Raw genomic sequence first — 13,664 nt, forward strand, 5'->3', positions numbered from 1 at the left:
CCCATACGTTTTTCTTCGACTGTTTATTTGTTTTATCAGTGTTAAACTCTGTAACACGAAGATGAAACATTAGTAACGTTTTACATGGCACATGCGATGGAGGTACATCTCCAGTGTTCAACCTCAGAATGTTCGTGACCTCTCCCAAAACAACAATGACTATTACGGAAGCTGCAACGGGGAAAGAATTCGGCCTCCACATTCCCCACAACCTGCTTGGCCGTACGCAAATGTATTCATGTCTATTTTAGTTATGTTACATACAAGGTGACATATACTGACATGAAACTGACAACTTGTAAATAGCATCACTATCACCGCATATTGTAAGCAACATACGAACCCTGTATATATTGAAATGTACAATACGCTGGAGGGTACAACTAGCCATTAAACAGGAAATTGGCTACCTTCCCAGGAGTGGAATGCATATCACCGCTATGCCTCTTGATCCAGGAGATTTGAAAGAAAAGGCTGGCGAAGAATCAGTTCTAGTCGTAATGTGAATATATATACATAATATAATGTTTTACTGTGCATCTACAACTGATTCAGTCTATATTAAGAAGATAATGATCAAAATCGATACTGTTTCTTAAGTAGTGTCATCTACCATTATGAAACTGAGAGAAATAAACCCATGTAATGCACACTTTCGGCTTCGCGTGGGATTGCAACTGACACTGCTTGGCCTGTTTTTCGTAGTACGTTTTTTTGACCGGTGATGAATATGGCAATTGACTTCCTGAGCTTCTAGTTGTTGCAGAAGGATCCATACACCAACGAATAAAGATGCTAAGTCTTATGAAACAAAATACAACAAACAGTATTATCTATATCTGACTCTGCTTGAATGTTTCTATTTGTATTCAGTATTCCTAAGCATTATGTTTCTTTTTTTTTGAATGGTCGTGAAAAGCAATACATTATATAACGCAAAATGATTTGGTCGCAACATATCTAGATACAAAAATGTGTCTATTCGGGGTCGTTGGTGTGAAACCTAGAGTGTCATGGCATTTCAAGGTCGTTATGTCTATAGTCTGCCTGTATATTAAAAGGTATGTTTTATAATATGTGAGAAATACTATATTTTGTGTCTCAAGTGTTGCAAACATGCATTCATGCTTTGGAACTAAGATTTCTGATAGATACGGTGAAGAGAAAGAATTTAATCGAGTAAAACACTATTGCACAACGCATAAAAATATTGCGTATATTTAGTAGGATTTCGTCATTCTGACTCTATTAGGTGATCTCACGGGGAAACTTGCAATCTAGATAAGGTGTTTCAGGTTGATTTCACAATCAGACACGAGTAATGCAAACTGTAAATCGCCTCATTGTCAACGCGGCATTGTAAACAGATCTCACTCTTTGCAGTTATAGATATTTATTAGTCACAGGCCGGCGCTATTTATAGAATATTCCACGCCGTGCCGAATGTTTCCAGTACGTTCGCGAAGTGTTGACGTAAACATTTGTCCCGTAATGACATGGTAACGAAACTAACACGCATCAGCTGTATCGCCGATTCATATTTGGGATGTTGTCAGAGACACGCATGAGGTGCTGTGACACTGAGTCATTGAAGAGGCCAATCTCGAATGATTTGTTTGTTAGTGTACAACCACGCTCGGCGCGCTTGCTGACGTCACAGGTCAGATTACCACGCATGCGCACAAATCCATCGGCTGCTAACAAGCTCGCGCCGAGGCTATACAACCTTCAGTCAGTATCAATCGTTGAGCAATGGAGCTACCGGTTCTGGGAGATCGGATATTTCAAGCGGATAACATACAAAAGAAACGTTACCGAAAGGTGAATCCATGTTGCTTATGTTGTGAATAGGTTTTTATTACATGTCACGCACATTTCACAAGCTGTCATCGCGATACGGATATTTAAACTGATGCCGATGTCAGTGATTTGGCTGCTATGCTGTGTTGACATATGTTTGCCGCGAGTTGATCGAGCGTTGCTTAGCCTCAAGGGCAATGAACAACACATGACAGTTGTTTTTTCTTGTTTATTTCAGGGTCGCGTTGAATATCTTGTCAAGTGGAAAGGCTATACGCTGAAGTAAGTGTCTATTTCATGTTGATTTCGCTTGCTAGTTTCATTAATGTTATGATACTGCGCACTTTAATCCTTACACATGCGTATTCCAGAGTTGGGAAAATCGATAAGCAATTCCTGAACGGAGCGCAGAATCTTCCAGAAATGTCTCATTTTCTAATAGTTGTTTACATTGTTAATGTCATATCTATTTCACAGGCACAGCACCTGGGAGCCTAAAGACAACATACTCGACCCGTTGTTGATTGCGGAGTTCGAAGACAAGTAAGTGTCGAGTTTATATAAGTTATTTAAACATCGCGTCGTCTGCACGTGGCGTGGTTTGTTTTTGTTTGTCGGGTGCTCCACCCTCGGTAACTTTGTTTGTATTGATTAAATACTCTGGGTGCTTGGAAACTGACATTCGCGGGCACGGTCAGTGTTGAACTCAAGTTAGTGCTGTCGGGAAACAAACCGGAAGTATACAACGTTTGTTTTCAAATTTAAATTGTTGACGGATGTTTGTTTCTCGTTTTTAGGCGTCAACACTGGTATGGGAGAAAACGACAGAAGCTGCAGCAGAAGAGGCGACAGAGCCAGGTTAGCTTTTCAAACAAAATAATCTAAACTTTGTTTATATGTAGGTTTGCATATTTTTATCACGTACTTGGTTTATAACCTGAGTAGAATATCAAGTATCGTTGACTTACGTAAACTTGCACTGAACATAGATAAAATGGATATATACGTTTACGTCGTTTGGCTGATATGTCACGTCGAGATAACTGATTGGCAATTGATGAGCAAATGATATTTTTTAAAATTTATTGATATTATTTCTAACCTTTTAACTGGATGTTTTTTTTTCAGTTCATACATTTTTTAAACAAACTTGAAATATTCGGAATATTTGCACGATTTCAGTAGCCACAGCAATGAAAGTGAATTTAGATAACCTTATCATTTAGAGTATTAATGACCAGTTGTTACGTTAATGAAGTTAGGACGGATCCAGTCTGTCAACATGAGTTTCCATTTGCTGAGAATGCCCAGTTGGATGCATGACGAAAATAGCGTGGTGTGAGACACGCGTGTTTATCGATAGGTTATTTTTAGCTCTGACAAAGCCAGGCGATTCATAGGGGTGATATCATTAGGCCTTGGCCAGTCGCGGGTTTATTTTCGGATTTACGTATCGCAATGTGTATTTGGCGATGGGTTTCTGCTGTTCGGCCCCGTGCCCACGACACGGGGAGGTGTGGGGTTGGGGAGAGGATACGGGCGCACGAGCGGAGCGAGTGATCCAGAGATTTGTGTGGGTGGGTAAAAGAGTACAGTCGCGTTAAGGTCAGGCTGACATTTTCACACGAACGCTAAACTAAGTTTCATTGGATTAGTGTTTCAAGTGCAACACTACCCAATTTATAATAACGGTTCGGATATCTGTTTCATAAATGCATAAACAAATACTCATATATTTCATTTGTTAAGCAAGAAGTAAACAATACTTTGGGGTAGTCCAGTTCAAGCACAGAGTCAGTATATGTACAGGGGTTACTTATGTAATGTCACTCGCTCTTTTAGATGCTCGACCATTTGATAAACGACACATACCAAGTAGAGAATCGCGTTAGGAGTGAAAACGACAAATTTGAGTGAGCGGTAAAAAATGCCTACAAGCCATAGAGTAGCAACCATGTGATAGACGAGACAGTCGTTTGTCAATCATATATCCGGCTTGATATCCTGTAAACTGAGACATAGTAAAACGTCTGCTCTACCCAACACACATATAGACTATTTCTCTTGCTCCATATAGATGTCTGCCGGAAGTCCCCAGACAAGCGATACGGTAGCAGACGACAGTGACCTCGACGAACAGGATGGAACGCAGTCTCTCTATGGCGATACCAACACTCATCCAAATCCAGAACAACAAGATTCGATGAACAACAACTTTTGGAGGCCATTCTTTGGAGGCAATGATGATTGTGAAAGTCCCATGTCGGAAGACTCAAGCACGGAGAAAGAGTCGGACAAGGACAGTGATTATGACCCAGGGAATGATATGCAGTCGAGTAAACATGTACCAGGATGTACCGACCGCGACCTCTACTCCGTTGCGGAAAGCGAGGAGGTAAGAGGTCGATCCTCGCCTTGTAGCGACCGAGCGTTCTGGAACATGCCCTTCGATAAGAAGGTAAACACGGACCTGAATCTGTTACCTCTCACACGTGGAGCGGCGTGCAAAGAAGGGGAGCTAACTGCTTGCGAGGCATTGATCCGGCTTGGCGAATGCAGGGACCATCTCAACAACGTTATCGAGCCAATGAAAACCGAGTTTCCCGCTAAACAGGAGAGTATCGATCGATACTCACAAGGCTTTTGTGAAAGGGACTCAGATTCCGCGGCAGTGAAAAGCCGGTCCAAGATGTATTATCCCCCTAATGGAGAGCCCCCGCTAAAAGTGCTTGTTACCGACGTCACCTGTAATTTCATAAAAGTAACGTTTGTGGAAAGTAACACTGAAAAAGGATTCTTCAGAAATTCGGTGGATACGAACTAATGTGCATATTTCGCCATCACCTCATAGCAGTGAGTCAGTGTATTCTACATTTCACAGTTTTGAGTCATCCCCGTCTGCCTGTGTGCAATCGACTCGCACGAGGATGTACCATCGCTGTGTTCTGTGAGGGTCTTAACCTGTGGGACAGAATCTCATAGAAAAGGAATTTGAATTTTCGAATGGATATTTGTGATAATTATTTACGGATTCTCTTGTTCGAAATGGATAGTGTATTTTGTGAGACTGGAAACTTTTTCCGAAAGTTCAAACGTCAAACGCGTAAAGCATCTTCGAATATTAATATACAGAGGTTTTCAAGGATACAGCGCAAAGTGCATAATAAACAAGAATTCACTGTGGAACGTATTGATGACCAAAGACCAAACTTTAATAACTTTCGTTGTTTTCACGGGATATATTGTACATATCAGTTCCATGTGCTTGGAGATTTTATAATAAACTGGAAATTTCGACTCTAGAAAATATTTGTGTATGTAACTCGTGCCATACGCGCTGCCGTGACCAGTTCTGTACAGTTTCGTTTGGTGTACTTAACACAAATGTTTGAAATAGACAATAGTAGAGATATACCCACCCATCGACATCCTCAATCTGTGGACCATCTTCTGACTTGACATCTGCACTAACAAGTTCATGCCTTGTGTGTGTAGCTATGGACCATGTGCTCGTGATGCACGTGCATGACACATGTCAATTGCTTTTTAAGATGACAGTCTCATCAGTCAATGTAACAAAACAAAAAAAAACATCAGCACTTTTTTTCCATCTGCACAAAACACATTGGTGTAAGCTGGTGTAATGTGATAATGTATATAAAGTCTCTCTTCAAAAACCGTAAAATTCATTATTGTGTCGTTTATTTAGCACTTTACATTGGTAATAATAGGTATATACTAGAGAACTAGAAGCCACTAAGCTGAAAAACAAACAAAATGGTCTCATTTTTACCTTCCGTCAGCTAAGCTTGTATTCATTATTTTGTCCGACGGTTTAGCATAAACGTGTGAAAAAAGAGGTCAGGATGTGACTTGTTGCGATGACTTTTTTCATAAAAAGGCATTTTTCTGTCGACACTCCGACATTAATGAGTACTGTGAAATCGAGTCGTCTTATCTTATTCAAGGTCATCATTAAGTGCTTTGGTGACTGATCTACCCCAAACAAGATACTAGTATGCAGGCAAATGGAATGAATGAAATCCCTTGATTTTACATACTGAGGCCGAAAATGTTATCCTTGAAAAGAAATGGAAATATTACGGAGGGAAGGCATTGAATAGGACATGACAAATATGGAGCATGTAATTTGAGACGTAGAGGTCAGTAATGAATACAAAATACACACATTTTTGATTGCCCAATGCAGCAGAGCACAGCCTGTGGTTATGTAGCTTTCGTTGTACGAAGTTAGTGACATACCATATCAGCTGATTGATCATTCATGACATATCAATCAATACAGTGTTAAGACATATCGATGTGATGCAGGCTATGCAACGCTTAGGGGAATCCCCTCTCTTGGAATCTCTAGAGATGTCATATTTCTGGGTTAATCAAACTACTGATAATCGTTCGATGCAGTTGATATATACACTGAGTGGTCAATATACTCTGAGTGGTCAATATATACTATGACACTGTGAATGAGCATGTCTACATTTCGCAGCGCTGTGCAGGCGTGTTGACACGGACGTTGCCTGATGCCATTTCTCGGCGGTGGAATTCGCCTTGGAGTTGTGTCCCTTGGATTCGTTGGGGACGCCAGGTTATGAAATTGATGATCTTTGATGCTTGTTTCTTTCATCAATTAACAGTGTATTCTACCCATTTCCGTGTTGACACGGACGTTGCCTGGGGCCATTTCTCGGCGATGGAATTCGCCTGGGAGTTGTGTCCCTTGGATTCGTTGGGGACACCAGGTTATGAAATTGATGATCTTTGATGCTTGTTTCTTTCATCAAATAGCAGTGAATTCTACCCATTTCACACCAGTGGACACTTCCCATGTCGCCGTATCAAGTATGATGCCACTTGTGTGTTTCAAGGGATCAATGATGTTTGACACTTGAAGATACTGCAAATGTCGACTGGAAAATAACGTTTTGTTCTGTCTTGTAGCTGATTCATATCAGGTCATTACGTGCAATAATCATCAACGCAATACTGAACCTCATTTCACCTCGGGCGGTGGGATGCCCTAGTGGCAAAAGCTTTCGCTCGTCACGCCAAAGACCCGGGTTCGATTCCCCTCATGGGTACAGCGCGTGAAGCCCATTTTCTGGTGCCCCCCGCTTGATATTGCCGGAATATTGCTAAAAGCGGCGTAAAACTAAACTCACTCACCCATTTCACGTCACCTCCATTTTTAGTTATAAGGAAATGATATGAGACGAAAGCTTCATTACGTGATCTTCCAAGAGGACGTCGATTCCCACGTCCCCCGCCGCGATGTGATGCTATCGGCGTAAAACCAACCTCACTCACCCCGACACTCCAAGGTGACGAATATCGTAACTTCAGCACTTCGTACCAGACCCATTTAGCACAAGACGGTTGAGTCGTGTTCATGTTAATGCCACATTGAGGTTTTGTAGCAAGAGCCACTCCGAATGAAGCTGTATGTTATCGTGTATATTTAAGGTCAATGGAATCATCACCAGCCCTACTGACAGTCAGAACGTAAGTTGTGCTGAAACTCCATTGTAACAAACACAGGTGACATGTTGTGTTTGTTGCCGCCAGAAGGTGTCGCTCCGTGGTTTCCGTACAAATGTTTCTGAAATGTCAATTTTAACTAGTCTTGCACACATGTATGTCGTGATAGTGTTCTCGTAGAGGACCGAACTCAGTCATATTTATGGTGAGAAAGCACAGAATCATCGGGCCCCATACCGCATTTTCAGAAGTGAGATACTGAGTTTCGCTTCACACATTAGTTATACCCATGTAGGGAATCGAACCAGAGTCCGCTTTAACCACTGGGCTACCCAACAACCACTTTCAGATGTGGAAAAAAGACACAGGAACTACTACAGGCTAGGGCATGGGTGAGCAGTCAATGAGGGGATGCTGATCGTATGATGACAAAGTCTAGCTATGTCTAGACCGGGTAATTATTGCCAAGTGACTAGAGACAACGTCTGTGTGATACGGCTATCATTTATTGAAGCGTTGTCCAGATGATAAACCGGAGAAGGCAGACAGGTAAATCGTTCGATTTACACGGTTCCAAACTGGCACTACCCTAGACATGTAAATGAGGGGCATCTGTATGCCTCACCATCACGAACAGCGTCCTTCTATGTACAAACCAGCGCTGTGACTAACACACGACTCTCACCTTGTTTATGAACTGTCAGGAATATCAGTGAGCCGGTCGTCATTGCTTCATGGTCTACTTACAGGGCATACATATTGCAGTGTCATTGCGGAAACCATGCATTCCAAAGTAGAGAGCTTCGGAAGCCTGTGTGATATTTATATTATGCTGAATTCAGTTTATACGAGTAACGCGAGAACGTTTTGATCCGAATGTCGCTGAAAAGCAACCGGGATTGACAAGGTTCCACAATAAAGATTGACGACTGACGTCACTTTGGCTCTGAATACAATAAAGGTGTAGGTTCTCTGTTTACTGAAGTTGACTATGGATTACCATAAGTCATTAACTTCATACGGTTCTCATTACGTCCCCACAAGCAGAGCGATAGCACTTTGGCGGTGAGGGGCGATAGACACATCAGACAAGACGGAGCCTAGTAGCAATCCGGAAGTAGGAGTAAGGGTTCCTATTCAAACTCCGTAACACAAATAGTAGAACAGACACAATCATAGACATCAGGTGCTCTCGCATGGGACGCTGTCATGTGATACTGAATGAGTTTCGTCTTGGTTATATTCTTGCAGTGACGATGACCAAACAAATTGGACCTATCACACCCTATCGGAGTAGGATTCGAATTCGGGTTGGTAGCTGATGATTTGTAATAGGATCCAAAGTGTATATAGCATAATTCGGGGTCTACTGAGCACCCAGAGCAATTCGAGTTTCTTTAGATTGTATTTCGTCAGTATCCACAGATTGCGAGTTCGAATCCCATGATCATGTTTCTAAGTACACTAGCACCATATCCCTGGTTGCATATTTTTTCCAAGTGGTATGCGACCTGCATTACTTCAGGTTGCCTTCCCACATTTAACAGACGTCACTGATAAACCCCTTAAAGCGGCGTTAACGTCATTAGAATTCACTTTTGAGTCAAAGCGTCCTCGTGGTTGTTTATAACGTTACACGAAAGATTACTGAAGTCACTCCCGAATGTTTACGAAGGAAATTTCCAGACTACCAATGTCTCCAGCTTTTCCTGTGAAACTGGTGGCAGTGAACATAACCCGCAGATACATTTATACCGCACCTTTCATCTACAATGACAGTATGAGTTTTTGCATCACATAAAAACCTCATAATGTCTTGACATTACGAAAGCCCATAGACTAATATACTCCAGCTCGGATCGATTTCTACCAAGTACGTCACAGTTTTCTATAGTGAACTTTACGTGACATTTGAATTTTCCCATTTCAGTCTATTAACTGTACATTCGCTTAACGAGAAAATCGATCACATGTCTTCAGGTGCAACTAAGGTAGTTCTAGTAATAAGGTGTACGTTATTTGTGGCAGTATGAATGAGGAAAACTCAGGATAAACAATGTGTATGTTACGAAAATGGCGATATTGATTTAAATCGTGATTTTATTGCATCTTGCCGAAACACGAAGTGAAATGACGGAATCGCGGCATCGTGCATGTTCTGATTATCGGTGCATAGGTGGTCGTTGTTGACCTTGTGGTTTGAGATGTCTTTTTGGTGAAAGGTGTGACCCTTAGACGTGCCCTCAGATGGCTCTGCCTTAGGACTGTGGGTAACGTCACGGCTACCTACCTTTCGAGTTGTGCCCCCTGTCTTTGCCAGGATACACTTGTTTTGTCTACCTGGTCTGTAAGTTTCACCAATACAGTGAACACCTTGGACCTGGGTAGTAATTGCAATGCCCCTTTGGACGAAGCAGACACTAAACGATTGACTGCAGTTCAAAGAACTTATTTCCTGTGGATTTAGTATCTGCTCCGAAATCTGAAGGTCAGTGGCTTCCAACATCAACGGAGAGACGAGCGCTCGCATACACACACGCGTATACACGTATACACATGCATATAATATTGTACGCTAACCTATCTCCGGCTGGAACGTTTTGCAGCGAAAGTGTTCAATGAGTTCGATTCCTACATGGATACAAAGAGGAAATATTTTAAAGGTAAAAAATATCACTGCTGAAAATACACGTTTCATCACCATATCATCCTTGATCTTTACTGACTAGACATATCATATTTGATCACTGCTTTCAACATAAGTCACATTTACTCAGTACCTTCTACAAAAGGTATGTTTGATCACCACTTAATACATATGACATGTTTGATCCACACTTTCTACGTAAGGCATGTTTGATCACCACTTTCTACATAAGGCATGTCTGATCACAACTTTCTACAGATGATATGCTCGATCACCATTTCTACATAAGCCACAACTACCCTGTACATTACCTTCTGCACAGAGCATTTTGATAATCACTTTCTACACAAAGCTTGTTTGATCACCACCTCCTACACAAGGAGTGTTTGATCATCACTGTCTACATGAAGCATGTTTGATCACCACTTTCAAGATATGTCATTTTTAACTACCGCTGACTGTACATGTGTTTAATCTTTCCAGACTAGTCAGGACATGTTTGATCACCACTAATTAGATAGACGTTTTCAATCAACAGTGACGACACAGGCGTATGTTTGATCTTTAGTAACTAAATTTGCACAGAACATACTTCTTAAAACTGTACCACTACATATGACATGTTTAATTATCACTGAAAACATAGGACTCGTTCGATGTTCGAAACGTTCTGGGTACGTTCGATGAGTTCGACAACGAAACCAATGTCCACGAAAAAAAAAATGATCACCAGAATCTAGATTATAGACTACATCTAATGAGTTTGATCACTACAGTCCTGGATACACTGGGGAGGATTAGACCAATTCGCACCATAAATATATATATGAACTCAATACACTTTACGTCGGTCAGGTCAGACTTACATGGGGAAATTCCTCAAATCAAAACGTCTAAAAGAATTTGGAAGTACTCAGTAACAAAAACTGTCATGTGCGATAACTGGAAAATATGAACACCCCAATTTTACATGCGTATGTATATTGACGAAAGCATGGGTCGAGGACGCCTTGACATGCTGTGTGAACCTTTTTTAATTGAAGAGCAAGTCTTGTCTGGGTTTTAGCTTGAAATACTATACTCGTAATGACTTTTGCCCTTTTCATAGGATGTACTTCATATTTACAAGACTTGGATGATAAAATATGGATTAAATGACAAATACTAGTATATCTCGTTTATCAAAAGAACTCAGGCTCGACGGCTGTGTATCTACATGTGAAGCAGAAATAAATCAAAAGCTGATCATCGATTGCAAACTGAGCGCACAAAAAATATATGACTGATTCGTCTGAGGAAACGACTTAATTCCATGTATGGCACGAAGCCCTCTATTTTACCATTCTTTATTCTTTGGGTAAAACGGAACAATAAGATAATGAAAATGCCAGGGGCATGATAACTCTACGTACTGAACTATTCTTCAAATCCGATCTGATCCCCAAGCACTGATCTGAGCACGAAGGCCTCACGTCGATCATCGTCAGCGTGACTGTGAGCGTTGGTGTCACCAATATGTAAGTAACACCCGCATCACTTCGGGCTTTCCTCCTTCACTGATGTACCTGTTCAAATATGCAGGTTTAATAGCCCACAGCTGCAATGTTCTTACAATCTACAAACACTAGAGTAAAATTTGTAGTCTACTGACAGAACATTAAGATTAGGACGGGAATTGAGAGTCCTACAGGACACCATGACAGGCACTTTGACTGCATTGCTACCACAGATAACGACAGAAAGGTCACGCCTCATTCAAACGTCTGAAGAACCAATTCATGGCTGTGATGTCATCAGTATTTACTGTCATGTCCTAGAACATGCTCCCAGCCGTTTTCCGACACAAAGCGCCTTTCCGGATGATCAAGCTGGCACACCTAGTGTTGGCCGTGAGTTGGCAGGTCTGCTGAGAGGATGCTCCAGCTGATCAGAGATCTGTTCTGATCTGAGCGTAAGCCTGTATCGACAACAGACAGGCATCAGAGCTTCTAGGTATCTCTTATCTCATTTGCAAGTAGCAACATAATGATTTGAGCCAAAATTTGTGATCAGGAATCGGCGAAACCTGTTCAGTTGGCCTTGCAAACAGACGTGACTTAATCCAGACTTTCAGGCAAGTATGGCACCGAATACTGAATGGAGTTATCTGACGACTAACGCACTTGCAAGAGCTAGTGTGCGGGCTTGTCTTGATGCCAATCTGAGGCAACACGATATTCACCTTGATCTTTTCAATTCCTTTCCAGGGTGTCTTTAAGTCTGAGACATATTGTTTACCGTGACTACAAACTGTCAGTATACACCCATATGCTCTCAGGCCCTTTGTTTTCCCTAGCAATGTTCAAGTTACAGTTTGTTTGTTTTTTCCTACTTTATCACCATATATGAAATAGCTTCTTGTTAAAACGTGTTTTGCAGACTGGTCCAATGCCATGTCTTCTTCTCCAAACTGTTGCGTTTGCTAAAACAGGGTTTAACATTGGTGGAAGTATATTAACCTGCAAAACGGACAAATTATCATATTCAAATTATAAACTAGTTGCTATTTACAAGGCGTATTAAATAACAACAACCTCCCCCAAAACTCTTTTGAATAAATCAGCACAAACTATATTCGCAAACTAATTATTTCCAAAAGATCTGTTCTCGAAGAACTTCATTCTATTTTTTAGAAATTTGGCAAAATGAAATTTTATTGATGAATAGTCGTAAAATAATATTTATAAAAGCAGCAATCAGAAGAAGCCTTTCTGGTAATATTAGACTCCTCTTTTCCAGTAGTGCATGACAATGCAAATTACTACAGTTTCGTTACATCTGCATATCGCGTTTCGACTCTTCAAGGTTTAGACTCTGAATATTTCGAGATGTACAATAGCTCTAAAAAGTTCAGTATGTGATTTCTCTAGACCTTTTGTAATTTGTCATAGCTATTCACAAATAAACCCTGAAGATCTTTAAATTCAACAATACAAAACAAACGAGCGTTTAAACAGTGCACATCCATATGCTCTTTAACAACGTAAGCTGTATATTTAGATGAACGTGGCTCGAATGGTTCTAGTCAGTTTGAACTCACATCGTGCATTTAGTGTTGGTTGGTTCTTGTTTATACAATATTCCAGCAATATGGTGGCGGTATGTAAATAATCAAGTATGGACCATACGATCCAGTGATCAATAGCGTTAGCATCGATGTACACAACTGACATATGTCAACCAAGTCTGACCATCCGATCCCGTTTGTGGCCTCTTACGTCAAGCATGGGTTGTTAAAACCAGTTCAAACCCGGATCTTCACGGGTGTGTATTTAAGGAAGGTATAGTAGATATAACAACACCACATAGAAGACACGGTATGCAAATTAACGCGAGTTAGGTAGAGGACGATTTCTTCTTTGTACAGCAACTTTGACAGCGGTATGTTTCAGAACTGATTCCCAATCAGCCAAGTCGTCTGGTCAAAATGTTTGATTTTAACATTCATTTGAACTTTTGGATTTAGACAAATATATGGACTGGAGAATGCGGAGTGATCATACCACCAGAATTTTTCAACAGTGAAACTATAAAACGGGAACCATCGCCTTGATATGTCGATTTGGAAATGTACTGATAGAAATTGTTGCTTTTGTCTATTTTTGTGTTCATTCAACAATATTTCGAGCATATGTTACATGTTTGTTGAGCGCCGATGACGCACAGCCTAAGCAGTCAC

At 41.0% G+C, this 13,664-nt stretch overlaps 1 protein-coding gene across 1 annotated transcript; it reads left to right on the forward strand.

Moving 5' to 3' along the window:
* Positions 1-1,680: 1,680 nt before the first annotated feature.
* LOC137283524 (chromobox protein homolog 8-like) lies at positions 1,681-5,485 on the forward strand. Its single transcript, XM_067815077.1, has 5 exons — positions 1,681-1,821; positions 2,039-2,082; positions 2,278-2,343; positions 2,598-2,658; positions 3,878-5,485. The coding sequence occupies exons 1-5, from the start codon at positions 1,753-1,755 to the stop codon at positions 4,622-4,624; spliced, it is 987 nt and encodes a 328-aa protein (XP_067671178.1). The 5' UTR covers positions 1,681-1,752; the 3' UTR covers positions 4,625-5,485.
* The last annotated feature ends 8,179 nt before the right edge of the window (positions 5,486-13,664 follow it).

The sequence above is a fragment of the Haliotis asinina genome, chromosome 5, assembly GCF_037392515.1.
Source record: "Haliotis asinina isolate JCU_RB_2024 chromosome 5, JCU_Hal_asi_v2, whole genome shotgun sequence".
Lineage (NCBI taxonomy): Eukaryota > Metazoa > Mollusca > Gastropoda > Lepetellida > Haliotidae > Haliotis > Haliotis asinina.